Raw genomic sequence first — 24,165 nt, 5'->3', positions numbered from 1 at the left:
ACCAGCCCCACCAAGCCCTGCCCTGGTTGTAACAGCTCCCATTGTTGGAAACAGAGGTGGCTGGAATTGTGGAGCAGGGTAGCCTGGAGGGACTCCCCTTATTGAAACATCCATCCATCACCCATCTGTCTTTTTATGAAATTCACAATTATTGAGCTCTACCCTGTGCCAGTCCTTGGGCTGGATGCTGGGAACACAGAGATGATCCAACCCCAATCCCAACCCTTATGAGGCTCCCAGGAACAGGAAACTACCCCAATGCATGACACGAATGCTGAGAAAGAAAGCAGGTGTACAGGAGTAGCAGCGATGTTTTTTAGCCTTTCTATTTAATTTTCAATTTTCTATTATTTAAAAATACACACAAGGGCTTCCCTGGTGGCGCAGTGGTTGAGGGTCCGCCTGCCGATGCAGGGGACATGGGTTTGTGCCCCGGTCCGGGAGGATCCCACATGCCGCGGAGCGGCTGGGCCTGTGAGCCATGGCCGCTGGGCCTGCGCGTCCGGAGCCTGTGCTCCGCGGCGGGAGAGGCCACGGCAGTGAGAGCCCCGCGTACAGCAAAAAAAAAAAAAAAAAAAAAAAAAAAAAAAAAAAATACACACAAAAGTAGAAAGAATAGTGTAATAAACTCCCATTTAACCACCACCCAGCCCTAACAAGTTTTATTAATATTGTTTCATCTAGCCCTCCCACTTCTTTTGATGGAGTATTTCAATACAAATTCAGGATGTCATGCATTTCAGCCATGAACTCCACCGTATGTATCTCTGATATGAACATTTGGAAATAACCGCCCCCTACCATTCGCACCTCGTCCGTCCCCTGCCCCTGGCATCACCAATCCCGGAATCCAGTCCTACATCCCACACCTCTGGGAGCCCTGGCATCTCAGGCCATGGCGGGCTAGGGTTTTCAGACATGAGCCCCTCAGTGCCCCGAAGCTGTGCCTTCCCGCGCCCCCGCCAAAGTTTAGCAGCTCAACCCCCTGCCCCAGTCGACAGCCGCCGCCACCGTCTTTCTCAAGGACTGTCACACCCCTTTCCTAACTGCGCTCGCGCCTCTTTGTCTTCGCTGCAGATTGAAATGCTAGAACACAAGTACGGGGGCCACCTGGTGTCCCGGCGCGCCGCTTGCACCATCCAAACAGCCTTCCGCCAGTACCAGCTCAGCAAGAACTTCGAAAAGATCCGCAACTCGCTCCTGGAGAGCCGCCTGCCGCGGCGCATCTCCCTGCGCAAGGCGCGCGCGCCCACGGCCGAGAGCCTGGCGGCCGAGAGGGCGCTCCTGGAGGGCTGCGGCCTCTCGGGGCTGCCGCTGGCGCGCTCGCCCTCCCTGCCGCCCACCATCGCGGGCACACTCACCGAACTGGAGGACTCCTTCACCGAGCAGGTGCAGTCCCTGGCCAAGTCCATCGACGACGCCCTCAGCACTTGGAGCCTCAAGACCGTGTGCTCCCTGCAGGAGAGCGGCGCTTACCAGGTCCACAGGGCCCTGCGCGCGGGCACGGGGCCGCCGGGCCTGGAGACCGAGGCGCGGGAGCCCGAGGGCGCCCACTCGGGGGACTGGGCCGAGCCCACCGAGCCCGCCGGCCCGCCCCAGGGCCACGGCAGCACCCTCATGATGGCCTTCCGGGACGTCACCGTGCAGATCGCCAGCCGGAACATCTCCGTCTCCTCCTCCACGGCTCTGTCCGTGGCCAACTGCCTGGGCGCGCCGACGGCCTCAGCCCCCGCAGAGTCCGCGGCGGGCAAGGCCGAGCAGGACGAGGCCGGCGGGCAGGAGGCCCTGGAGGCCCCCAGCGCCGGCCAGGAGGACGTGCCCGCCGAGGGCGCGAGCGCAGAGGCGGGAGCCGACGAGGCCCTGCGCGCCAGCCCGCCGGGGGCCGCGGTGCCGGCGGCGGAGGAGGAGGAAGACGGAGAGGAGGAGGCCGAGGAGGCGGGGAAAGGGGCGGAGGCCGAGGCCGGCGACAGCTCGGAGCAGCTGAGCAGCAGCAGCGCGTCCACCAAATCGGCAGCGTCGGCCTCGGCCTCCAAGGAGGCCCTACAGGCCATGATCCTGAGCCTGCCGCGCTACCACTGCGAGAACCCGGCCAGCTGCAAGTCTCCCACGCTCTCCACCGACACCCTGCGCAAGCGGCTCTACCGCATCGGCCTCAACCTCTTCAACATGTAAGTTCCAGGAGATGCGGGGCAGGGGCTGCACTTACGGGTGAGCAGCGGGCCCGGGAATGGACCGAATCGTCCCAGTGTCCTCCCAGGTGGCCTCTGGGCCACGCCTGATCCTTGAGATAGTGTGGGAATACTCATTTTATTTTTTTTTATTTATTTATTTTTGCGGTACACGGGCCTCTCACTGTTGTGGCCTCTCCCGTTGAGCACAGGCTCCAGATGCGCAGGCCCAGCGGCCATGGCTCACGGGCCCTGCCGCTCCGCGGCATGTGGGCTCTTCCCGGACCGGGGCACGAACCCGCGTCCCCTGCATCAGCAGGCGGACTCTCAACCACTGCGCCACCAGGGAAGCCCCTCATTTTATTTTTAATTGGTAAGAATTTATGTTAAAGATTAGGGTTAAAACACCTCAAACCTATGCTTTAACCACTAGTACTGCTAGATGAAGCTAGGCTTTGAAAAGTGAGAAAATTTCAGAGAAAATGCACTATTAAGTAAATAATAGTACAAGTAGTATAAGGCTTGGGCAGAAAGCATTCGGGTAGGACATGAAGTTAAGAAAACAGGGAATATCAGTCTCATGGGGTTGATGACACGGAGAGAAGAGGCAGTGACCAAAGGAGGAAAGGGTCGGGGGAGCAGAGACCTGGCGCAAGGAATGGGGGTGCGGGGGGCGGATAGGAGGGGAGTGTCAAGCAAGCAGAGGTGAAGCAGAAGAGAACAGGGGCGTGGGAGCGGAGAAATGAACAACCACCATAGCTCAGAGCCCCCAGCCAGAACTTCCTTGCAACCAAGAGGTATACAGCTGGTGGCAAGCAGAGGAAACACACCTGCCCGTCCTGTGGAGATGTCAAGTACATGAGGCACTCGTCTCCACCCTCCACTCACCCCTTCCTTCATAGCCCTGAGCCGGGAAACACGGCGTCCCTCCTGCCTAATCAATGAGGATTGAGCAGAAACCATTCACCTGTGTGTTCATTTACTCATTCAGAAGTTATGTTTGGAGTGCTTGGCACGGAAACCACAAAGACGAGGAAGACACATCCCCCGGTCTCAAGCAGCTTCTATTCTAGGGGGAATAGCTACCGTTCATAGCTCACCTGACATAAAACATTTGCAGATTTCCTAACAAGTTCTAGAGAGAGCATCATTACGCCATTTTACAGACCAGGAAACAGGCTCACACAGGTGAGCTGAGCCCTGTGAAACAGCTAGTAAGCGGCAGAGCCGGGTGAAGTCAGACCTGTGTGACTCCCATCGCTGCTCCGTGTACCTCAGGCTGCCACCCTGGTGAGCACAGCCCTACCCTCGCTTCTGCACACACACACGTACCTGGATCCCACAAGACAGTGGTTCTCAAATTATCTATAGTGAAGGACCAGTTTGGGTTTTTACCCGATATGTTGTGGGCTGACACTTCTGTAAAATACAATTAAAATGAGTTGCTAGAAAAACAGTCACATGCTTGGTTGTCCTGAAAATGTCAACGTGCTATAAAAGGGTCTAAAGGCTTAGCCTCTATTTCTGTACTTATCTTCTCCTGGACCGGTAAGCTTCAGCTCAGGGAGCAGCATGGATTTGCAGACCAAGCTGGGAGCACGTGTGCCTTAAGACACAGCACTCACACCCACACCCACACACAGACTCAAGCCTGGGAAAGTCAACCCTGAAGAGCTGGGTCTTTCTTGTGTCTGCCACACACAGGGAAGAGGGGTGTGGTAGGAGATCCCACCTCCATTTCCCAGTCTCCTCTGCCCTCCCGGTTCGAGCGTGGGTCCTGAGTGTAGACAGCAGGATACAGGTGGGAGGAAGGGCTTGGGGACCTCAGGGTCAGATCCAGTGGGACTGAGGCAGGAAGACGGAAGGGACACCTCTCCAACTGCTCTGGAATCTACTTGGCCAGACCTCCCCAGTCCCGCACCATCTTCGCTCCTGTGCAGGGAGGTTCAGGAGAACGTGGCGAGAGGGGCTTTTTAAGGGGAGCCCCTCTGCAGTGGAAGGAATGCTGACATTTCCTGGGAATGCTGCCCAAGGACCTCCAGGCACTTTTGTGGGTTCCCTAGGCAGGAAGAAAGGGAGGAAAGGCGTCATGGGGAGACTTGCCTCACTCTCTACCCCTCCTCCCCTCCCCACCCCACCCCCAGAAACCCGGACAAGGGCATCCAGTTCCTGATCTCTCGAGGCTTCATCCCGGACACCCCCATCGGAGTGGCCCATTTCCTGCTCCAGCGTAAGGGCCTGAGCCGCCAGATGATCGGAGAGTTCCTGGGCAACAGCAAGAAGCAGTTCAACCGCGACGTGCTCGAGTGAGTGCCCCGCCTCGGGCTCCTCCCCGCCCTCCTGGCCCACCCTCCCGGATCTCCTGGGCGGCCTGGGACCTCAGCTGGGGAAGGCCGCGGGGAGGACAGGACCTCTAAAGTCTGGGTGGATTCCCGGAAGTCCTGGCTCCGGTCCTGGTGGCTTCCTGATTGGTCCAGGAGCCAGAATCCCCATGGTCCTTAGCCAATCACCTGCCTCCCCTCCAGTCATTCTGCCGCTTACTGAACCAAGGTGCTCCTCCGCGTAGGCCTTGTAGGCGCTGTGGATGGGGACGCGGCTGGCGCTGGGGACGCGCGCGGCTGGGGCTGGCACAGAAATGGTCAAGGGAGACCAAAAGGCATGAGAGTGAACCTGAAAAAAGAAGGCCGTCAGCTCTGGGGCCATCTCCGCCTGGGGGACCGGCCCTTCAGCACCGTCTCCTGCCACCCGTCCAGCCCCCAGCCCCTGAGTGTCCGCTTTATATCGTTGGGGAAACATGAGGCAGAAAAAGAAGGGGTTAGACTGAGGGGTTTTAGAGCCAGAATGTACTATGATTCCATAAAGGTAGACTGACCACCAAGGTTGAAGTCCAGGAGGTGGGGGATTTGGCGGTGAGGGGGCCGCCTTTGCTATAGCGCCCTGCTTCGTGGGTGTGGTGCTGTGGCTAGGTAGGCGAGCCCCAGGGCAGGGGGAGCGTTCCCTGGGGTGGAGGGGCAGGGCCTTGGAGCCCCCTCTCCTCTGGCAGAGAGGGGGCGAGGCTCCGTGAAGTCTGCTCCTGACCGTCTCTCCCCACGCCTCTCCCGATGCCCCTCCTCTCTTCTGCTGGGCCCCCGCCCCAAGCTCACTTCCTTCTCGAAGGTCACCATTCTGTAAGGAGCCCTCCGCACTTCTCTCCCCACCCCCTTCTCCTTGGGTACAGTCTGCAGGAGTCCTGGGAGAACCTCGTCCTTTCGTACTTGCTCTTGAAGCAGCCAGGGCTACAGAGGGCTGGGGGCTCCTGCTTCAGGGCGTAGAAGCGCGGAGTCCCTGTCAGTGTCCCCTGGGTGGGACTCAGACACCTGGCTTCTCTTTATGGAGCCGCCCCGCTGCTGTGTCTGCTCTCTGGGCCTGCATTTCCGTGCCTGCAGGTGGGAGGGGCTGGGTTAGGAGGGGAGATCTGCTGTGCTCGGGAATCCCTGTCACATTCCTAAACTCATGACGGGATAGCTGTTACCTGAGTGCAGTCAGAAGAGAGGGGCTTGGACCCATTCAAGGGACCGTGAAATCCCTGATGGCCCTTAGTTGACAGAAGCCAGCTCCTGCCTCTGACTCTCGGTGGCTTTGGGCAATCAGCTCTTCCTCCCAGAGCTGGTGTTCTGAGTGCCTAAACCCCTAAATGGACAGCATTTCTTTTTTTTTTTTTAATTTATTTATTTTATTTTTATTTCATTTTTGGCTGTGTTGGGTCTTCGTTGCTGTGCACAGGCTTTCTCTAGTTGCGGCGAGCGGGGGCTACTCTTGGTTGCCGTGCGCGGGCTTCTCATTGCGGTGGCTTCTCTTGTTGCAGAGCGTGGGCTCTACGTGTGCAGGCTGCAGTAGGTTTGGTTCAAGGGCTCTAGAGCACAGGCTCAGTAGTTGTGGCGAAGCTTAGTTGCTCCACAGCATGTGGGATCTTCCCGGACCAGGGCTTGAACCTGTGGCCCCTGCATTGGCAGGCAGATTCTTAACCACTGCGCCACCAGGGAAGCCCCGACAGCATTTCTTTACCTTCCCCCTCTCCCTCCGGCTCCCCTTCCCCATCCCACCACCCCTGCTGTGTGGGTGCCCCGAGGGGATGCCTTGAGGAAATGGCAGAAGAGGAGAAAGATCAAGTGTTCCGTCTCCTTCCTTTCCTGTTTTCCTCTATCTGGTTCATCCGTCCGGCATGAACTTTTCATTTGCCTTTGTCCCCTTTCCACTGGCGAAGGAGTAGAGTTGCTGCGCCCGATGGCTTCATTCCTTCCTGCTGCCCCACACCCCCTGGGTGACCCGGCTTTGTCCGTCTGCTCTGGGGCAGGGGTGACTGCTTCACTCCCAGGCCCTGACTGCCTTGTCTGTTCCCTTCTGCCTTTCCAGACCCCATGTGGCCTGGCCCCGGAATCCTGACCTGCTAGGCCCCTGTTGATCTGTAGCTCTGGGAACGCACGGTGTTTCTGCAGCCCGGGGTGTGCTGAGCAGCACAATGGAGACCAATTTCCACATCCTGCCTGGGCGATCGTGTGGGCTGGAGATGCAGACCGGCCGCTGCCACCTGTGCCTATGCCGAGAGGGGAGGTGGGCTGGGGTCTAGGGCTTGCAGCTGAGCGGGCTCAGGCTTGGATGAGAAGGCAGTGTGCGGACAGGAGAGGTGGCTGGACCCGAGAGTCCGGCTCTGGCCCCTGCTCTGCTCCTGACACGCTCTGGAGCGTTTGCAAGTCACTTCTCCAGGCTTCCTCATCTGCAAAGAGAGAGGGTTGAGCTGTGTGATCTCAGAGGTCCCTCCAGCGCCAGTGAATGTATCGTCTTTCCTAATCCTTAGTGCGTTTGTAGCACCCTGGCGTCATGCAAAATCATTTGCCCTGAACAAGCTTTGTCATCCTGCCAGAGCTGCCCAGAGCAGCCCTCAGGCTCCAGGACGGGGCTGGGGTGCCAGCGTTCACGGGGGAACGAGATGGCCATTCACCACTCATTCAGCAAATATTGAGTGCCTACTGTATGCTGGGAATAGGGCTGCACTGGGCATGCCACGTGTGTACGTGTCGGGGCGGGGTGCGCGGGGAGAGGAACAGGCCTGGCTCGTGGCCTCAGGGAAGTTATAGACCCAGGTCTCAACGGGGAGAGATGCGAGGAGGAACATGGAAAGAGAGCGAGGGGCCCTCGAGCCTCCAGTGAGCACTGTGGGCTTAGGGGGCGTCGAGTACAGAGCTGAGCCCTAATTCTGCCACAGTGAACGCCTCAGTCCCTCGTGCTGTGTTCTGCAGCCGTGCACGCCCCGGGCTCTGAGGCCCCAGCAGACGGCCTGCGCGTGGCAGCTCCACGGAAAGGAGCCCTCCTCCCCCAGGTCTGCAGCGCGCCGACGGCCTGGTCTGTCTGCTGCGAGGTGCCTGGAGAGGATGAAGAAGCAGGAAGAGACAGGCACTGGCAGGGCAGCAAGACGCTGGGGTTTTTGGTATCTCCCTGCCACTCAAGCCAGCTCTCTCGGAACCTTTCAGGATCCACTGCCTCTTCCTAACTCCCACCAGAGAAAACACACAGTGACAGTCACCCAGTGCCGTGTGTCCAGGCCGGGAAGGCTTCACTGGGATTCTGCACGCGCCCCCGCCTCCGCCGTTGACATTCAGCCTGTCGTATCCATTCTGTACAAAGCTGTTTGCTGAATAAAAGACATAAATCACCCATCCCCTTGGAGACCGAGACAGCCCAAGCCACCGCTCTCTCCATGATGCAGCCAGATGGGAAGGGGAGAGGCTGAAAGTCTCTGGGAGGGGAAGGGATGGGGCCCTCCCCCCACTCCTGGGCCTGGGGGCACAGGAAGAGCGGAGGAACTGGGCCAAGCAGAATCTGTCCCAGCCACTGATTCGCCTCTGAGCATCACAGATGCGGTGATGACATTTGCCTCCGGGGTCAGGCCCTCGGTGCTCTGGGAAGCTGACCTCTCCATCCCTTTGTGTCCTGGTTCCATGGATGCCCCATTCCAAGGAAGAATGTATCCAACCAGGCTTTATCAAATAATAATATGAGGCATTCTGAGCTCAAAGGGTCATGTCCATTCCAGTGCTGACCTGGGAAGGTGTTGTGTTTTGGTCGTTGGCGTTTGTTTGTTTTAGGAGAAACCAGCCTCAATTTCCTCATTTGTCAAATGGGGATAATAGACCCAGTCATAGGAATTAACTTTTTTTAAGGGCATATAAAGTGCTTAACTCAGTGCTTGAGGCTTGGTACATTCTTTAAAATGTCAGCTATTTCTATTATTATTTCTCCCACTTAAAAGCACAGGGCATTAGACCCCTCCCGCCTCCCCTTCCCCTCGGCTCCCTCCCCCAACACAGGGAAACCTCCCACTCCTCGGGGCTGGTCTGAGACAGAGTTCCGGGGAAGGGAGGGGACCACCTGGAGCTTGGAGGAAGTCCTCCCCTGGTGCTGAGGGGGAAGGGCAGTGGGAGACAAAGGGCAGCGGAGATCAGGATTCTCTGGGGCTGCAAGCGTCTCGCTCTCAGCTTTCACGTGGCTGGGAAATTTGCCTCTGCTCTATTTCCTTTCTGAAATGCGCGCTTCAGCAGGTTTGAAGGCCAGCGGATGGGGAAACGTTGTGTGCTGGCTGTGAGCAGTCTCTTTCCCGGCCCGGGTGATCTTCACACCGGCGCGGAGGGCATCTGTCGTTTCCAAGGAAACGCAGGAAGGGCAGCTTTGGGGTTGAGTAGCCAGAAGAAAGTTTCCCGGACGTTCCTTCTCTCACTGTGTCTGCCCCGTTCTTTGTTAGATATTAGAGTCTGACGTTTCCGTCGGATTTCATCATTTCATTTCCATGGAAATGTTCTGGCCAGAGTGCAGCAGATTGGCTCTTCTTAGGGGACATTGAGAAATGAAGACAGATTGTCTGTCAAACTCCGCAGGCTGGAAGGCTCTGGCCTCTCCTCGCTAGGAAGGAATGGTTTGAGCAGGTCCTGCGTGTCGTCTGTGTGTAGCCTCGGAAGGGTTGCCTTGCTCCTGAGGAGATCCACGGGGCAGGGAGAGCGGGCTGGGCCCCAGGCCCACTCTGATGGGTCTGTAGAGAGGCTGAGGCAGGCAGGGATAGAAGACTTTGGGGGCTGTTTCCACTGTTCTGAAAACTTGATGCTGCCGCCCACTCAGAGGAATGGAAGGAGGGGGTCTCTTCTAACTGTGGTGTCTTTGGGTTTTATGACCTTGACTCCTCACCTCTCCAGTGCCCTTTCCCCTATCCCCACCACCGCGCGCGCGCACACACACACACGCGCGCTCACACCCACAGAGATGAGAGATTCTACTTAACAGGAGAGAGTCACTGGCATTTAAAAGGATCATTCGCTCCTGTATGTGGAGATCTTGGAACCCCAGAGTGGGGTGAAAAACTCCAGAGTTGAGACTCTCTTGGCTTCGTCACAGCTGCATAGAAATTGGACTTTTACACAAAAATGAACGTACCCACCACCCATTCCCCTCCTGAGTACCCAGGGCCCGGCTCTGGAGAGGTCTCTCTGGACCCTGTGTGATGTTCAGGTGTGGCTGAAACTGGCCGCTCTTTGCCGTGGGACTTCCTGGGAGTCACTCCCCGCGGGTTTCTCAGGAGGGCCATCTGTGAGCGAGCAGGCAGCTCACACACATCCAGCGTGTATCGTGTGCCAGCAGGAACGGTTCTAAGAACCTTACGTGCAAAGCCGCATACCATCTTGCCAGCAGTGCTGTGAGGCCAGTGCTGGGAGTCTGCACCAAATAAAGGAAACAGAGGGACAGAGAGGGTGGGGCGCTTGCCACAGCCCCAGGGCTGAGCAGCGGCTGAGACCTGAAGCCTGGCAGAGAGGTCCATAACCTGAGCCCTAAACGCCACACCATCCTACCTTGTGCGTCATCCCGACAGATGCGTGGTCTGAATGCCTTTACAGTGCTTGTCAGAGCCCAGCTGTGAATCGTGGTGCTGAGAAATGCTCTAGACGGTCTGCTAGTCCAGCTCTCTCATTCTACCCGGCCAGGGACTGAGGCCCAGAGAGAAGAAATGGCTAGTGCCCAGGCCAGGGGCAGGGTAACTGAACTGAATCAGATGCTATCCCATCCCTGACTCACCTTTATTTGCTGGGCCCCAACCCTCTCATCTGGGAAGAAAACAGAGCTGAGAAACTGATCCACAAATCTGCATTGATCTGAGCTAACTCAGTTTCCTCTCTCTGATGGATGTATGTTTTAAACAGTTGACGGGTCTGATGTTGAAATTTCAGGCGAGTTCACTGGCGATGAAGGAAAGAGTCTTCACACCTGCGCTACAGGGAAGTACAGATCTACTTACTCACGGGGCACGTCAGCTCCGGTTCAGTCCCTAATGAGAACACTCGTTTCTTTTTTTCTTAATATATATTTTTTAATTGAAGTATGGTTGATTTACAATATTGTGCCAATCTCTGCGGTACAGCACAGTGACTCAGTTATACACATGTAGACATTCTTTTTTTAATATTCTTTTCCATTATGGTTTGTTGCAGGATATTGAGTATAGTTCCCTGTGCAAGGTGCATTAGGACCTTGTTTATCCATTCTCAATGTAATAATTTGCATCTACCAACCTCAAACTCCCAAACCATCCCTCTCCCTCCCCTGCCTCCCCCCGCCTTGGCAACCACAAGTCTGGAGAACCTCATTTCTTTCTTTTTTTTTTTTTTTTTTTTTGCGGTATGCGGGCCTCTCACTGCTGTGGCCTCTCCCGTTATGGAGCACAGGCTCCGGATGCGCAGGCTCAGTGGCCATGGCTCACGGGCCCAGCCGCTCCGCGGCATGTGGGATCTTCCCAGACCGCGGCACGAACCCGTGTCCCCTGCATCGGCAGGCGGACGGACTCTCAACCACTGCGCCACCAGGGAAGCCCTGGAGAACCTCATTCCTTAAGCTCTGTTACAAGCTGGGAGCTTTACATACATTGTCTCTTCTAAAACCCATACCACCCCGCCCCACCCGCCCACTGGACGTTTTAGGTGTTAGCTCCATTCTAGAGATGGGGAAAATGAGGCACAGAGAGGTTGAGTGACTTGAACTGAAGACCTATATGGTGGAGACAAGATTCAAACCCAAGGGTGCCTGACACCAAAGGCCTGACTTCTTCCCGTCCTACCCCTGTCACTGGCACAGAGCGTGGGTCTCAAAGCCTGGTCCCCCGAACAGAAGCAGTGCCCAGGAGCTCGTTAGCAACGTCGATCCTCGGACTCCAGCCCAGACGCCTGGATTCAGAAACCCTGGGGTGGTGCCTAGCTCCGTGCAGTTGATCAGCCAGCTGGGTGGTTCTGGTGCGCCCTCAGGTTTGAGAACCACGGGCGAACAGGGGGCTGCCGGGCCCAGCAAAAGGGTAGTAGCCTCCGCATCCACACGGACTCCGATTTGTGGGAGCGGTTTCAAGGTGCGCCAGCCGCCATCCCTTCTGAGGACTTCAAACAAGATTTTCTTTGTCCCCGTGTTGTCACCAGGGACTCTGGCAGGTCCTCCTGCTCTAGTTTCTTGGCCACGTTGCACTCTTCCAGAAAGCCTCGACCTTCGTCTGGCTCGTTATGAGTTCCGACTAACAAAAATAACTCCCTGGCGGGTGGGGACATTTTTAATTGAATCGGATGAGACAAGAACGGCAGAAGTAACACCCGGGTTCCTCCAGCTCGTGGCGGTGGGCAGCTTCGTTTTCCATCCTAATCCTGAAAGCTGGCCCCGGCTCCGCCTGGAGCAGAGACCCACATGGGCACCGCACACACCTCTTCCTGGCCTTGGCCTGTACCTCACCTTCCAGGTCTTTGCTGTCTCTTCCAGACAATTAAAAATCCCTGCTGCTATCACTACCTATTTTCAGCTCCCAACCAGTTCCTTTGTCTGCCAGACACTGTCTTGCTATCGTTAAAAAAGAAAATAGTGGAGATGGCGAAATTCATTTTGATCACAGTTGTGTGCGCCGCTTCATCTCCCTGCAACACAGACTGACGCCACACGCGGATGTGTTAACGAGCAACTTCCTGCAAGGTTGTACCTGTTTATACAGATGCAGGGAACAGCTGTGCTTACGCTTCCCCAGCCCTTGGGAGGGACTTGCCACAGAAACCCACAGAAAGGAGAAGCCCCCCACCCCAGCAAGAGCACCTCCGCAATCACCCCCAGTCAGCGGCCCCTCCGAGGCAGGTCCAGACAGCACGTCAGGAGCTGCCTCTCAGGGCCAGGTCGCCGGGTTCTCAGCACAAACTGGCCCGCGTCGTTGGCTGAAGGAAATGGGAAGCACGTGCACTCCAGGCCGCCTCGCTGCCCGTGGTCTGGAATCCACGGGGCCCTTCCCTCGGCAGCCGTTTCCAGGGGTCAGGTCCAGCCGATCAGGGCCACCAGGCAGAGCTTCCAAAGGCGCCGGCCACAGGGCTCCTTCCCCAGCTGACCGTGTGCTCACAGCCCCGTTCATTCTTGAGTTTGGTCTGTCACTCACTCATTCATCCACCCCAGGAATGTTTACTGAGTTTATACATACGCCAGGGATGCAGAGACCGACTCCAGGCGTCGGGGAGCGCGTGGCACGGTGGGAGGACAGGCAGATGCTTGGGTGACACGGGAGACACAGCAGAGGCACCGCGGAGGTCCAGGAAGATTCCAGAGAGATGGAAGGCAGACCTGGAGGTTGGGGGTGGGCGGCAGGAAGGAAGAGCAGTGTGTGCAAACCTGGGGCCGCAGGAGAGCCAGGCTGCAGGGCTGGAGTCAGAACGCGGAAGGGGCAGGAGAGTCCGGGAGCAGCCAGGGCCGTGCTCTGCTGGGGAGCTCAGGCTTCATATGAGGGGTGTGGGAAACCTCGAAAAAGTATAAGCAGAGGAGTGAGTGACGGGGCCAAATGGCCGTCCTAGAAGTGTCGTTCCGGAAGATGGTTTGGAGGCAGGGAGGCTGGTTCGGAGGCTATTGAAGGACCGGTTGTGGCCAGATGATGAGGCCCTTACCCTCAGCAGAGGCTGCAGGGAGGGTAGAGGCGGGTGGAGCCCAGAGGCAGCGAGAGGCAGCAGGGTCTGGTGACTGGGGTGGGCGGAGAACAGAGGTGGCCGGTCACAGCAAACAGCCTCCTGGGCTGCTGAGGATTCGGAACACTAGATCTTTGTGTGTGAATATGTCTTCGCTGCAGGCCCGCCGGAGTAATCTGTACAGATTATACCAAATAAACACGTATATATTTTTAGCTTTGAGGGGAGAGCGATGCTGGGTGTGGTGACATTTCATCTGAAGAATTCCTCAAACTAGACATTATCAAATATTTACTCAGAGCAAGTTAAAATATTAAATACTTGGTAAAACATAAAATATGTCCACCCTGACTTTCCTGCGAGAGATGCCAGCACAACCTGTGGCCTTGTGAAGATTGCCCAAGGACTGACCTTTGCACTCAGCAGCCCTCATCCACGCTTAGTAGCACCATTACTTAAGGGGGTCTCTTATGAACACTGTAGATTAACAACAACAACAACAAAAATTAACTAGTTAGTGACTAATGGTAAAATAATAAGGGTGAACTCACGGCTACACTTAAGAGTTGTAGTGCGCGGTGGCATTCAGAGCCATAGGAATGGGTGAGGCCCCTAGGAAGAGGTTGTAAAGTGGGGGAAGGGACCTGGTGGGCAGCCCTGAGTTAGAGGCCAGGGGGAGGAGGGCCTGCGATGGAGGAGGGGTGCCTCTGGAGAGGAGAGAGTCAACCTAGGGGAGGGCAATGGGATGGAAACAAGAGAGAGGAGTGTTCCAAGGAGGGAGTCTTTAACTGCGTTGACTCTGCCAGGAGGCCGGTGTGATGAGGACAGACGTTGGCGCCACTGGACTTGGCAACATGGCGGCCATTGGTGGCCTTGACAAGAGTTTTAATGGAATGCTGGGGTAGATCCTTGGCTGGAGCGGGTTGAAAAGTGAATGGGATTGAGCAAGTGGAAATAGCAAGAGTAGGGATGACTTCTAGAAGTTTGGCTCCAAAGAGGAGTAGAGGGACTTCCCCAGTGGTGCAGTGGCTGAGAATCCACCTGCCAATGCAGGGGACACAGGTTCAAGCCCTGGTCCAGGAAGATCCCACATGCCGCGGAGCAACTAATCCCGTGCGCCACAACTACTGAGGCTGCGCTCTAGAGCCCACGAGCCACAACTACTGAGCCCGCGTGCCGCAACTACTGAAGTCCCCGCACCTAGAGCCTGTGCTCTGTAACAAGAGAAGCCACTGCAATGAGAAGCCCGTACGCCGCAACAAAGAGTAGCCCCCGCTAGCCTCAACTAGAGAAAGCCCGTGCGCAGAAACGAAGACCCAACACAGCCAAAAATAAATAAATAAATAAATAAATATTTAAAAAAAGAGGCGTAGAGAAAAGAATTAGTGACTACAGAGCAAAGAAGGGTTGAGGCTGGGTTTTAATTTGTAAAATAGAAAAGGCAAGACTTTGGGTGCTAATGACGATGATTGAGTAGATACTAAACTGATATGAAAGAACATCTCCAACTTCATGTGTCCAAAACTGAAGTCTCGATCTCTCCAGCATGTATGTCCACCCATCTCAAAAACTAGTACCACCAGGCCCCCAGGTGTTCATGCCCGAGCTCTGAGACTCACCGCCGACTCCTTTTCCCTACCGCCCACATTCCTTCCATCACCTTGTCCCATCAGTTCTCCCTCCAGGATGTCTCTCAGATTCTGAGCTGGCCTGGTCCGTTCAGGTCTGTTCAGGTCCATTCAATTTGTTCCACCTTAGCCAAGGCTCGTCGTCTCTAGCCTGAACCTCTGTAGGTGCATCCTGATGGCCCCCTGCTTCTCTCTTGCTCCTGCCCTTCCTTTTTCATTCATTCTCGCCCAACACCAGAGAAATCATCTTAAAACAAACTGGATCTTATCATGTCTCCCCCACCCCTCCCCCTCCCTTAATCAGATCCTACTCATCTTTTAGGTCTCTGCTCAAATGTCACATCCCCAAAGAGGCATTTCTGGACACACCAATAAAAAGTACATCTCCTTTGTCCCCTCACAAAACCCTGTCCTTTCCCTACACAGAACTTGTCACGATTATAATGAAATAATTATTATTATTAATTTATTTTTTTAATAAGATTGTTTTTTAGATGTTGGTAGGAGTTTATTAATTAATTAATTTATTTTTGCTGTGTTGCGTCTTCGTTTCTGTGCGAGGGCTTCCTCTAGTTGTGGCAAGTGGGGGCCGCTCTTCATCGCGGTGCACGGGCCTCTTACTATCGCGGCCTCTCGTTGTGTAGCACAGGCTCCAGACGTGCAGGCTCAGCGGCCATGGCTCACGGGCCTAGTTGCTCCGCGGCATGTGGGATCTTCCCAGACCAGGGCTCGAACCCGTGTCCCCTGCATTAGCAGGCGGATTCTCAACCACTGTGCCACCAGGGAAGCCCAAAATAATTATTTTTGACTCTGCGCTTAATGCCTGTCTCTCTCACTGGGACAGGATCTGTGTTTGTGTTGTTTGCCACTTATTCCAGGTCCCTAGCACAGTGCTGCATATGCAGAGGTGCTCAATGCATGCGGGGGGTGGGGGAGGGAGGGGGAGGGCAACTTAGCTACTGGGGGTCAGAGAAAGCCCCAGGAGGCAGAAGGTAGGGGGTCAGGGGTTTGGTCCGCTGCTGTGGGCTCCGTGTACCAGGCCAGCTCAGAAACTGCAGGGTGGCCACATGGCCTCATGTGACTGCTGACAGTGGAGTGGCCTTCACCCGTGACTCTGTGATGTGTCCAACTGCCCCTCCTTGGGCCCTCACAGGTCCCACCAGGCATCTGGGTGAGAGAGCAGCCCCCAGCGAGAGATGCATTAGCAACAGCCCCCGGGAGGGAACATGCCAGGAGTGCGATGTGTGCAGTGCCCCCTGCAAGGTCAGCTCTCTCGTGAGCTTTGGTTTCCTCATATAGTAAAAAATAACAGGATGATGCTTAATATCCCACCGGACTGAGGAGATGAAGTCATTGCCCACTTAGTGAAGCACTGAAAAAAATACTCAGTGAAGGAGGTGCAGAGGGAGCTGCCCACTGGCGTAGATTGGGGAGGGTCTCCCTAGCAGAGGGAACACCAAGCAAGCCCCTTTGCAGTCTCAGTTTTACCTTCTGTAAAATAGGGAGATTATACACCAGAAACGACCACCCAGGAACGTGTGGTTTTTTTCACCTTAAAGGTGATCAGCGAGGAGAGGGCTGTTGGCTGTGCTGGTGGAGGTGGCAGAGGATCTGGAGCACTGCCAGCAGCCTGCCCCCAGCAGGATTTCAGGGTGACGAAGAAGAAGACGGACAGGAGGGGAGGTTTTAGGTGCAAGTGATCTGCAGAACACGGGAAGAACGGGAGACGGGGAGAGGAGAGGAGAGAGAGCCAAGGTCAGGTGCAGGCTGGCACGTTAGGGAGGGAAAGGAGAGCCACGCTGTGCAGAGGGGCGAGGACGGTGGGGAGTGATTCCTGGATGACGGAGCCCCCGTTACAAGGTGAGGGTCCACCAGGGCATGGCCTCGGCCCGGCCACCTGCCCCAGGAGGGCACTGGTTCCCTGGGAGGCGGGGAGAAGCAGCCAGTCGTGTGAGCTGTATTCCAAAGCCAGCCAGAAACGACGCTGCCCTCCCCTGCTGCCTGCAAGCATCTGCAGCGCCTCCAGAGACTGCCTGTGGGCCGGCTCTGGGTCTGGGTCCTCATCAGAGAATGTCATGGTGGGGCAAGGGGTCACCTGGCCCAACCCCCAGCTCCACAGACAGGAAACGATTTGCAGGCAGTAGTGTCGTTCCGCCTCTCAAGACAGCTTCTGGGGGTTTTGCAGAAAACGTCTAGATTTTTTCTCAAAGATCTGACAACCCCAGACCACCTGCCCATCAAACAGCGATGCCCGCGGTGGCAACTGCAGGGAGCAAGGCAGGAAATCAGCGTGTGTGCGCCTGCGCGCGCGCGCGTGCGCGTGTACGTGCGTGTGTGCGCCTGCGCGCGCATACGTGTGTGTATGCGCACGTGCCGTGCAGAAGGGGTGGGGCTGTCTGTCTCTCCCTCCCACGCTCCCTCCCTCACCACCCCACCACAAAAGCAGCCCCTGAGAGCCGAGAGGACACGCGTGCTCCCGTGAGCTCCCGGGCTCTCATTTTAAAAGCATCCCCCCGACCTTGCGCTCGGCTCAGCCATTCGTTTTCTGTTTCTAAGAATCGGCTGGCGAGTTTGAGGGATGCTGATTCCCAGGCACTGCTCTCAATCGTCTAGTTGGTAAATCCGGGGTAGGGCCGGGGCCCTGCATTTTAACCGGCTGCCTGAAGGCTGTGCCATGGGGTCCTGCAAGAGGTGGGCTGTAGAGCCTCCCCAGCCCCTGGCACAGGTGTCCGCCCGCAGAGGCCTGCACAGCCTGCGCCGTGGGTGGTGTAGGCTGCTGCCTGCTCTGCGGGCTGGCGTTGCCACCCGGCCGAGTCTCCTGCCCTGGTCCTTGACTCTCCGGCTTGTTACTGGAGCGGCCAGCAGCAGTCACCTGAGTGAAGGGCTGGAAAGCCGGCCGCCGTGCTTGGCTGGGCACGTCCGCCAGCTCCCGGCTGCTCTGCGGCCACCTCCCGCCGCTTCCCTCGGTGCCCATCGTGGGGTCAGCCCCGGTCCAGAGCATGGGGGACAGTCCATGGACAGAGGTTCTGGGAAGGACACCACTGAGGGACACAGGGTGCCGGGCCCGTGGGGTTCAGAGTCGTGCAGGGGGGCCAGGTTGGGGGTGGGATGGATGGACTGACGGGCAAGTCCTGGACCCCAGACCGGGGGGACCAGGGCCGTTCTGGGTCCTCCGGGCAGCCGGCCTGTGTGTCAGGGGTGGCCAGGCTGGGGCCCGTTGCCTGGGCCTGGGCCTTGCAGGAGTCGGCGGGGCCCGAGGGCAAGAGGCTGCAGTGTGGCTGCCGCTGCTGCACACCAGGCCTGCCCCGCCCCGCCGGCCGAGCCTCGTCCCGCTCGTCTGCCCTGCCTGCTCCCTTCTGGCTGGCGTTCCCTCTTTCTCCTCTTGTCTCTCTTTTGCTCTCTGTCTCTGTCTCTCCCTCCGTGTCTCTCTCACTTGAGTCTCTACCCCCGTATCTTTCGCTGTCTCTGTGTCTCTGGCTCCCTCCCCGGCTCCCGCTCATGGCCCTCCTGCCGCACCGGTTCGCCCCCTCCGACCGGCATCCTGTCTGGCTCAGTCATGCTCGATGCGTCCCTCCTGGCCTGGCTGGGCTGGGCTGGGGGACACGCAGCTGTGGACCCTGTGATGCTGCCCTGAGTTCACCTTCCCTCACCTGGGGATGGCCCAGGGAAGAGGTGACAGGAGCTGCCCTCTCGCCTGCTGGACCTGCTGTCTGTCTCAGGTGCCGAGACGCAGCCCATTCCCATCCTTGGGCCAAGTCCTTGCCTCCCATCTCCCAGTCCCTGCCCCACCCTCTACTAAGGCCGCCAAGCCTGAGAGAAGCCCGGGCTTTACCAAGCTGAGTGTGGCTCCCAGCCTGCAGACAGCCGTCTGCCCTGTCCTGGGGGAAAGAGCCCCCGGCCCTGCCCTTTCTGGGTGGCCTTGGGACGCCCCTTCCTCCTTGTTTCCCCCAAGAGGAGTGGGGGGAGGCGGGGCTGCCGACCACCAGGGCCCTGACTGCCGCCACGGGGGCTCCTTGCTTTCTCCTAAAAACTGACAGCAGAGCCAGGGTCAAGCGGGGCCCCCAAGTCTCCCAGGCCGCAGGCAGCCCCAGAGCTGATCACGGAGGAGTTGGGGCCTGCTCAGGGTGGGACAGGTGGGCAGTGGTGTCCAGGGCTGTGACGCTGGTGGCGTCCACCACGGGCTGTGGGAACAGAGAAAGGGCAGGGTGGGGCAGGTGTACGATGACCAGGACAGAGGAGCGCAGTGCAGCGCGTGGGTGCAGAAGGCGACATGTCCGCTGCACGGGGGGGCCTGTGGCCCTCAGGGGCACGGGGCCCGCTGCTCATGGCGCTGGAAGCGGTGCTCCCCGGGGAGGGGAAGCGTGGATACGCCGGCGGCTGGGAGGGCCTCGGGAGGGAGGCCCAGGAGTCTGCAGACGCTCCGACCTGGGAGGGTGCTGGTGTAAGAGGAGGTTCCCAAACGGGGCGGAACCAGGGAGAAAGGCCCCGAGAGGCCTTGGAGAGGACAGAAGAGAAAGCACTGTTCACCGTTTGAACCCCTGACTCTGGGCACCCTGGGGCTGAGAGGAAAGGACCTGCTTTCGGAGGCAGCAGGCTCAGCCTCCTGGCCCTGGGGCCTCGGACAGCTGGCTGCAGCCCCGGACCCCAGGGTCCGGAGGTGGGAGGGAGGCCCTCAGGCGGTCCCTCGCAGGGCCGTCGGGTGGGAGGAGGTGTAACGAGCGTCCTCGCGGGCGGTGGAAGGAGACCCTGGGGGTGGGTAGGGTAAGTCCCCCATTGTTGGTCACAGACACCAAGTCCCCCCTCCCCACCAGGGTGGGGCTTCCAGCCGGCGGGTGGCCCAGCCCTCCTCCCAGCTCTGGTGGGTGGAGCGAGGTTCGGGGCCCCCGCCCCTCACGACCCCCTCCCTTCCCGGCTTCAGCTGCGTGGTGGACGAGATGGACTTCTCTGCCATGGAGCTGGACGAGGCCCTGCGCAAGTTCCAGGCGCACATCCGCGTGCAGGGCGAGGCCCAGAAGGTGGAACGGCTCATAGAGACCTTCAGGTGGGACCCTTCCCCAGCCCCACTCCCCTCGCACACACCCGGGACTTGGGGGCGGGGAAGCAGAGTGGCTGTAAGCCTGGGGGCCAGGAGTCCCTGGAGGGCCGGGAGGGAAGCAAAGATGCAGGACAGACTCCTCGGGCTCTCCCTGCAGTCACCTCACCGTCCCCATCGACCAGCACATCTTTCCTGAGCGTCTGTGTGAAGCTGGAACGGGGCCGGGAGTGGGGTTTCAGGGGTCTCTGGGTGTGTGACAGCTGCCCCGTCCCCTCGGAGGGGATGGGGACCGAGGTACGGGGCAGACGGCAGTCAGCGGCAGGAGGGGGAGCCTCCCTGGGCTTAAGCCCTCGGAGGGCTGGACACGTTCCCAGGTCCCCCCGTCGCTGGAGCTCAGGGAGGGTGTGGGCCCTCAGCACCCTCACGTGTCTCCCCGCACAGCCAGCGCTACTGCATGTGCAACCCCGAGGTGGTGCGGCAGTTCCACAACCCGGACACCGTCTTCATCCTGGCCTTCGCCGTCATCCTCCTCAACACCGACATGTATAGCCCCAACATTAAGCCCGACCGGAAGATGATGCTGGAGGACTTCATCCGAAACCTGCGAGGTAGAGGGGCGGCGGCGGGAGGAGCGGGGACGCTGCCTGGGTCGTTCCGGGAGCCTCAGCCCCGATGCTAGGTCGTCACCCCGGTGGCCAAGGGCACTGCATGCCGCTCTCTGGGCCCGGTCTCGCCGAGCGGCCCTGGGGAAGTTGCTAGCATGCCAGGCATTGGGGGAGTTTCCAGGAGCTGCTGCCACTGTCCTGCGGCAAGCGGCAAGGGCCCCTGGGCGATGCCCCTTGCCCTCTGTGGAACGTCGTCCGTTGGGTGACCTCTGGGCCCCAGGCACCACGGCTGCTGTCTGGGTGGTACTGGCCCTTTCGTGCTCCACGACTTAGGAGAGAAGAGCCGCGAGCAGGGCCTTGAGATAAGCTTTATGGCGTTTACCAGCCAAGTCGTCTCCTAACTGATGTGTGTTGGATTCAGGTTTCCTGGGTTTCATCGCTTCCTCGTTTTTAGTTCACTTCCAGGGAAAAGGTACACTGGAGACAAACTTTTTAAGAGTTTGCATGTCTGGATGTGTCTTTTTCTATCCCCAGTCTTGATTGAGACTTTGGCTGGGAGCAGAATTCCCGGTTGGAAACACTGAACTCAGAATTTGGGAGGCATTGCTCCGTTGATTTTTAGGTGTCAGTGCTGCCACTGTTACAATCCCTGACCTCTTGCTTATGTTTTTTTCACTCTCCCTGAACATTTTTAGGTTCCTCTGTTTGTCTTTTGTGTTCTGAATTTTCACCATGATGTGCCCTGTTATGGTCCTCCTTTCATCCATTGTGCTGGGTGCTGCGTTCTTCCTTTTAGTCTAGAAACACATGCCTCTGATTGTGGGAACTTTTTTTTTTCATAGAAAGGAAAGATGCTTTATTCAGAAAAGCCGGCAATCTGGGGAGAAGGTGGACTTGTGTCCAGAGACCAACTCTGAAGATTCTGCTCGACCATGACAATTTTTAAAGGGAAAAAGGGGAAACGATCTCAGTTAATCATTAAGGCAGGAGGTCAGATTCTTTGTCATTTTTCCATCGCATGCAGACCTGCTGACTTCTCCAGATTTTCCTTGGGACGCTGTGTGGCTCAGGTGGTCCGTCTGCAATTGGATTCTTTGACCCACGTGGTCCGCCTGTGCCCTCGGGGTCCACCTGCAAATTTACTAAGGGGGACCTAGGGGTAGAGAGTTAGTCCTTCTTTAACTGCTTAATCCTTCATTCTTACTCCTTCTAATCCAGGAAAGGGATCAACAGGTTAAGAGCAAGGCATTTTGTACATTTAGTAAAGCAGAAATCAGGGACTAGGTTGAATGTGGCTTAGTGATCTCATCTTTATGATGAAGGTCTGAGGAATACAGGGATGAACAAACAGAAGAGGGGCAAAGGAGCTGCTTACAGTTTCATCATCTCCGTAAGTCAAATCATTGAGCTGTATACCTTAAACCTACACAGTACTGTATATCAATTGTATAGCAATAAAACTGGAAGAAACAGAAAAGAAAATCAGTTGGTACTTTCAGCTGTATCCAGTTGTTGGTTAACTCACAGATAGACCTGATAATTTAATATTCACAAAATATTTAACCTCAAATAGTAATTGCAGATCAAATTATTTGTACAGACTCCTTGGCGTCCCTACTGGTAAAGTGTTAAAAATTCTGTGAAGTGTAGAAGTTCTGCCCCATCTGGCAACTGCCCGGACATCTTCGCGTACGCTTATATCATTTTGGAAAACTGCGTACATATACTCCAATATGCAATATCTCTAATTAGAATTTATCTTCAGGTGGGAACTCCTCTTAAATATTGTATCTGATCATTTTCCCTCTCCATTTTCCATACTCTCCTCTGGAACTCCTAGTATTCAGGTGGTAGAACTCCCAGCTTGAGCCTCTGATCGTTAGGGCTCTCTATCTGCCATCTTTGGCTTCTCGTTTGACTTTCTTGAGGATGTCGCTCAGCTTTATCTCTCAAATCTCCTACTAAGTTTTCGTTTCTGCTATCTTATTTTTCACTTTCAATGACTCTTTTTTGCTAAGTGCTCCTCTCCTACAGCATTTTGTTCCTGTTTTGTAGATGCAGTATCTTCTTACTCATCTCTGAAGGTAGGATGTTTTTTCTGATGAAACCTGGTTGTCCGTCCAGATTTAACAGTGAGCCACTGAAAGGCTGATTAGAACGCTGAGCGTGTACGGGGCTGCTGACTGATGGGCATTCTCACGGCAAGATTTAGTTGAGCTGTTTCACTGGGAGGCCTGACTGCAGATGCTTTAGATATTTTCTCTTGTGCTGGTTGCTTCTTCAAAAGAGAAATAATGTCCAGTCTGTTGCGCAGAGGGTATGAGTCTGTCTGCCAGTATTCCGAGATCTTTGTGGGAAGTGGGTTGAGAGGGTCTCCTAATACGTAGATATCATCTCCATCCCCCAGTTTTCAGCACAGACTCCCACCCTTGGCTGGGCTTGGGGTCCCCCAGCCCAGAGTTCCTGGTTCATCCCTTCCAGAGGATGAAGCCTCCATCAGAAGACTGGGGTGCAGGAAGGGGCGGGGATGTCTAACTGCCTTCTAAACCGATTTTCAACCGGCTTTCCTGTTTCGAGCCCAACTTCACCTCCGCTTCCAGGGGCTGCACCAACTCCAGAGCGCTTGGTGCTTCCGGGCCTCCTAACCTCTCTGCGGGCTTCTGTGTCTTCTTTCCCAGGTTTGCTGATCCATGTACTCATTCACCCACTTCCAGGTCCCCTGGTGCCACTGCCTCTTCCCCCGTCTCTGCCTTTAAAAAAAAAAAATTCCCTTTTCTAGGGCATTCAGAAGGAGCAGAGGGGGTGCAACCTGCCGTCTTTACCTGGGAGCCCCGTGTGCTCAGTCCCTGGCCTGCTCTTTCTTGCCCCCAGCCTGGCTTCTTCCAGGCCCCTGGGTGCCCGACTTTCAGAACCAAACTCAGATGTGGGAGAAACAGAGTCAATACAGAGGGCCGCTCACAGAAGGTGTAATGTCCTCTCAGCACTTAGGAAAACTCCTTGGAGAGCCCTTGCCCAAGATGTTTTATTTTATTTTTATTTATTTATTTTTTGCGGTACGCGGGCCTCTCACCGCTGTGGCCTCTCCCGTTGCGGAGCACAGGCTCCGGACGCGCAGGCTCAGCGGCCATGGCTCACGGGCCCAGCCGCTCCGCGGCATGTGGGATCTTCCCAGACCGGGGCACGAACCTGCGTCCCCTGCATCAGCAGGCGGACTCTCAACCACTGCGCCACCAGGGAAGCTCAAGATGTTTTATTTTTAATTTTTCCCTCTTAAAACAAAGGAGTGTATAATCATTAAAGAAAGATTTAGAAAAAGTAGAAAGAAGACTTTTTTTTTTTATTGCCTCTGTTTCTACCTTCTGGGGAAAGTTGTTTTCGTGTTGGTATACTTCCTGCTGGTATTTCTGGCTACCAGAGTCTGAAGGTCACTGTGAAGTGGGAAATGGGTGGCGGTCTCCTCACAGCACCACCACGGGGGCTTCCCTCCTCTCCTTCACTTAATGTCTCACTACCCACCCACCACCGCCACCCCGTGCTCCCAGCGAGGGGAGAATCTTGTCACCACTCAACAACTAATCGCTGAGCTCCACGCTCCCTACCGGAGGGGAGGGGAGGGCCTGAAGACCGACACAGCGATGCTCCTGGCGGGGCTGGGGTGGAGGTTGTTAGGACGGGAGAACCGGGGGAGCAAAGGCAGGACCATGGAGGCCGCGTTCAGAGATGGGGAAGGAGGCCTGGGAGGGGGCA

At 56.6% G+C, this 24,165-nt stretch overlaps 1 protein-coding gene across 1 annotated transcript in view; it reads left to right on the top strand.

Moving 5' to 3' along the window:
- Positions 1-1,083: 1,083 nt before the first annotated feature.
- The window catches only part of IQSEC3 (IQ motif and Sec7 domain ArfGEF 3), a gene marked incomplete at both ends in the record, with an annotated part of 32,378 nt that continues 9,296 nt past the window's right edge, over positions 1,084-24,165 (top strand). The window contains 4 exons of the mRNA XM_082850956.1: positions 1,084-2,168; positions 4,313-4,474; positions 19,697-19,819; positions 20,255-20,421. Of these exons, the coding sequence (XP_082707082.1) occupies positions 1,084-2,168; positions 4,313-4,474; positions 19,697-19,819; positions 20,255-20,421 (1,537 nt within the window). The remainder of the gene's footprint in view (positions 2,169-4,312; positions 4,475-19,696; positions 19,820-20,254; positions 20,422-24,165) is intronic.

This window comes from Leucopleurus acutus (genome assembly GCF_964270905.1).
Source record: "Leucopleurus acutus genome assembly, chromosome: 11".
Taxonomy (NCBI): domain Eukaryota; kingdom Metazoa; phylum Chordata; class Mammalia; order Artiodactyla; family Delphinidae; genus Leucopleurus; species Leucopleurus acutus.
This window is presented reverse-complemented; position numbering and strand designations above follow the sequence as displayed.